We start from the raw sequence: 2,606 nt of genomic DNA, 5'->3' as shown, positions 1-2,606 counted from the left end.
CTGCTCTAGTGGAAGGTGTCCCTGCCCGGGGCAGGGGTTGGAGCTGGAGGAGCTTTAAGGTCCCTTCAACACAAACCAGCCTGGGGTTGTATGATTCTAAACTACCTGTGGCTCTGCCTCCCTGAGAAGGAAATGAGCAGTGTGACACAGGGTGTGCACAAAGATGTCCATACATCTTAGCCATGATCTCAAAACTAAACTGAAGTCCTTTGCTCAGGCTGGTGAACATCCATAGCGTGGTACTATCAGCTGCGCTCACCTCCAGTGGGATGTGAAGGAATGATTTTGGAATATATACATGTTCTTACCTGTTTGTTTTCTGTGTCTTGCAACTACAGGCTGCTTCTGTGCAAGTAACTTACTAAATTTGTTTGGTTTGTTGGTTTTTTAGCAACAAACAACAAATACTGTAGAGGAGCCGCTTGATCTCATCAGGCTCAGTCTCGATGAGCGAATCTATGTCAAAATGAGGAATGACAGAGAGCTTAGAGGCAGACTACATGTAAGTAAAACCTTTGGAGCACTACCATGTTTATTCAGTGAAACACTGGGCAGCCTTTTTTCGTACGCTATTACACAAGCTTGCCTGTAATATTCTGATGATTGCTTAAAGAATCAGTTTAAAAAAGTAAGTAATTGTATCTCATGGTTAGAAGCGTGGACATGGTTATATAAGGTAAGTTAAAGATCCTCTTAGTAATAAGGGTTGAATCCTTTCTTTTATCAGAGATAAAGTGTGATTGGTGGGAAAATCTGTTCAGTGCCCTGCCTGCTATTAAATGCTGCTTTAGGGAGTTGAGAGATGTATTTTGTTTTTCTTGTGTCTTGGGCCTCAGCTCCTATGGGAACACAAAGATGAGGAGACACCTGTGAGGCGCATGTGTAGTTTGCAACGTGCTTTTGTAAGGTTATTTGAACATGTGATTGTTTCAAATCTGTGGAGCATTGTGTGAATTATAGCTTTTGTGGTATTTAAATTGCCCCCAGGCAATCAATTCCAGGAGGCTGGACTGGCAGCAGAGAATGTGTAGCTGGTTTAATGGTAATAAAATGTGTCTGTCTCTGTTCTTGTATGTGTTCACACTGAGTGCTTTCAAGCTTTTTCCTTGTTTCAGTAAATATAAATGTCTGCCCTTTTTTGTGTGCTCCAGAGTACCATATTTGTTGTTATTTGTTTGGAATTACAACTTTAACTGATACTACTTTGTTTTGACATAGTGGCATATTTTGGTCAAAATCAGGCTGAACTAGTTATGTCTGAAAGTTGCTAAAAATCCTCATTTTAGTAAGCTTCTGTTTGAATTTTGAACGAAATAATAAACTGTGGAGATTAAGGTCATGGACCCAGAGCATCTTCATGCAGTGAATCACCTTATTGCCTACTGCTCTAACTTTGTATACCATTCTAACAACAGTTATTTTTAACCTATTGCTCTAGCTTTTATACCATTCTATTTGTAGCCTATCATGTTTAGTTCCTGACTTACAGTTTGTTTGTTAACACTGCTCGCTTTCTCACAGTCAGCCCCAGAATAGCCAGTCTCTTATCTTTATGCTCTCTCCTCCTCAGCCAGGTGTCTTGGTATCTTATACTCTCTCCACCTCAGCCAGCTGGGTTGCTCTACTTGATTGTACTTTGTTTCTTCTTTAACTCTTTCTTCTCCACCCAAGCAGTTACTTCTTTTTGGCAATAATCAAATAGTTTCCATTGTCTCCCACAATAAACTACCTTCATTCCTACAGGCATATGATCAGCACTTAAATATGATCTTGGGTGATGTGGAAGAAACTGTAACTACAATAGAGATTGATGAAGAAACCTATGAAGAGATTTATAAGGTAAGGACTTGGTTTAGTTTTAAAGAAGCTTTCTATGGGGGTAAATACACTTCTATATTGTTAAAGTAGTTTATTGCTGTCTACTTATGAACCCACAGAAGTTTGGGGCAAATTGTTATGAAAGTACAAAGGATAATCGAAGGCTTGGTGTTGTATTGATCTATTCAGCATGCCAGGACGTTGTATGTTTGAGCTTGTACTTCTTAGAGTTGTTTCTTGTGTTCTGTTAGGATTGTGTTTGGTCAGATGCTTATCAGATACGTTGTGTAAACTACACTTTTGTAAATGTAAATTTTTCTTTCCTTCATAGTCTACCAAAAGGAATATTCCGATGCTCTTTGTCAGAGGTGACGGCGTTGTGCTTGTAGCTCCCCCATTGAGGGTTGGTTGAAGCAACAGAGGAGTTAACCTTGTTGGAAAGTTTCAGGCTTTTGGACAATGGTTCGTGTTTTGATCATGTGTCTCAAAATTCTGTTTGTGTTTTTTATAGGCTGGTTTGGGCTGTTCTTTTGGGGAGGGGAGGGGACCCAGTTTGTCTTGTGGAAAGTAGATGTAGTCAATTGAAGCAGCGTAAACCCAACCTGTTTTTCTCAGAATTGATGTAAATTGGCTGTTTTGTCTCTTCAGTAAAATAATCTTTCTTTTTTTTTTTAATCTTTAGTAACACTGTCTGATTTTTTTTGTTTTGAATAAATCTGATTTATCTTTCACATTTGACTTGTCACGTTTTTATGTCAAAGACATTCTTGGGTTTTTCTGTAGAGCTA

At 39.0% G+C, this 2,606-nt stretch overlaps 1 protein-coding gene across 1 annotated transcript; it reads left to right on the top strand.

The window, feature by feature from the left end:
- Positions 1-391: 391 nt before the first annotated feature.
- On the top strand, positions 392-2,295 carry LSM3 (LSM3 homolog, U6 small nuclear RNA associated (S. cerevisiae); the record flags this gene model as incomplete). Its single annotated transcript, XM_010023160.1, has 3 exons — positions 392-502; positions 1,744-1,839; positions 2,150-2,295. Coding segments are annotated over 3 exons (288 nt in total), but the record flags the coding sequence as incomplete, so codon positions are not given.
- Positions 2,296-2,606: the final 311 nt, after the last annotated feature.

This window comes from Nestor notabilis, unplaced genomic scaffold, assembly GCF_000696875.1.
Source record: "Nestor notabilis isolate BGI_N333 unplaced genomic scaffold, ASM69687v1 scaffold8171, whole genome shotgun sequence".
Classification (NCBI taxonomy): domain Eukaryota; kingdom Metazoa; phylum Chordata; class Aves; order Psittaciformes; family Psittacidae; genus Nestor; species Nestor notabilis.
This window is presented reverse-complemented; position numbering and strand designations above follow the sequence as displayed.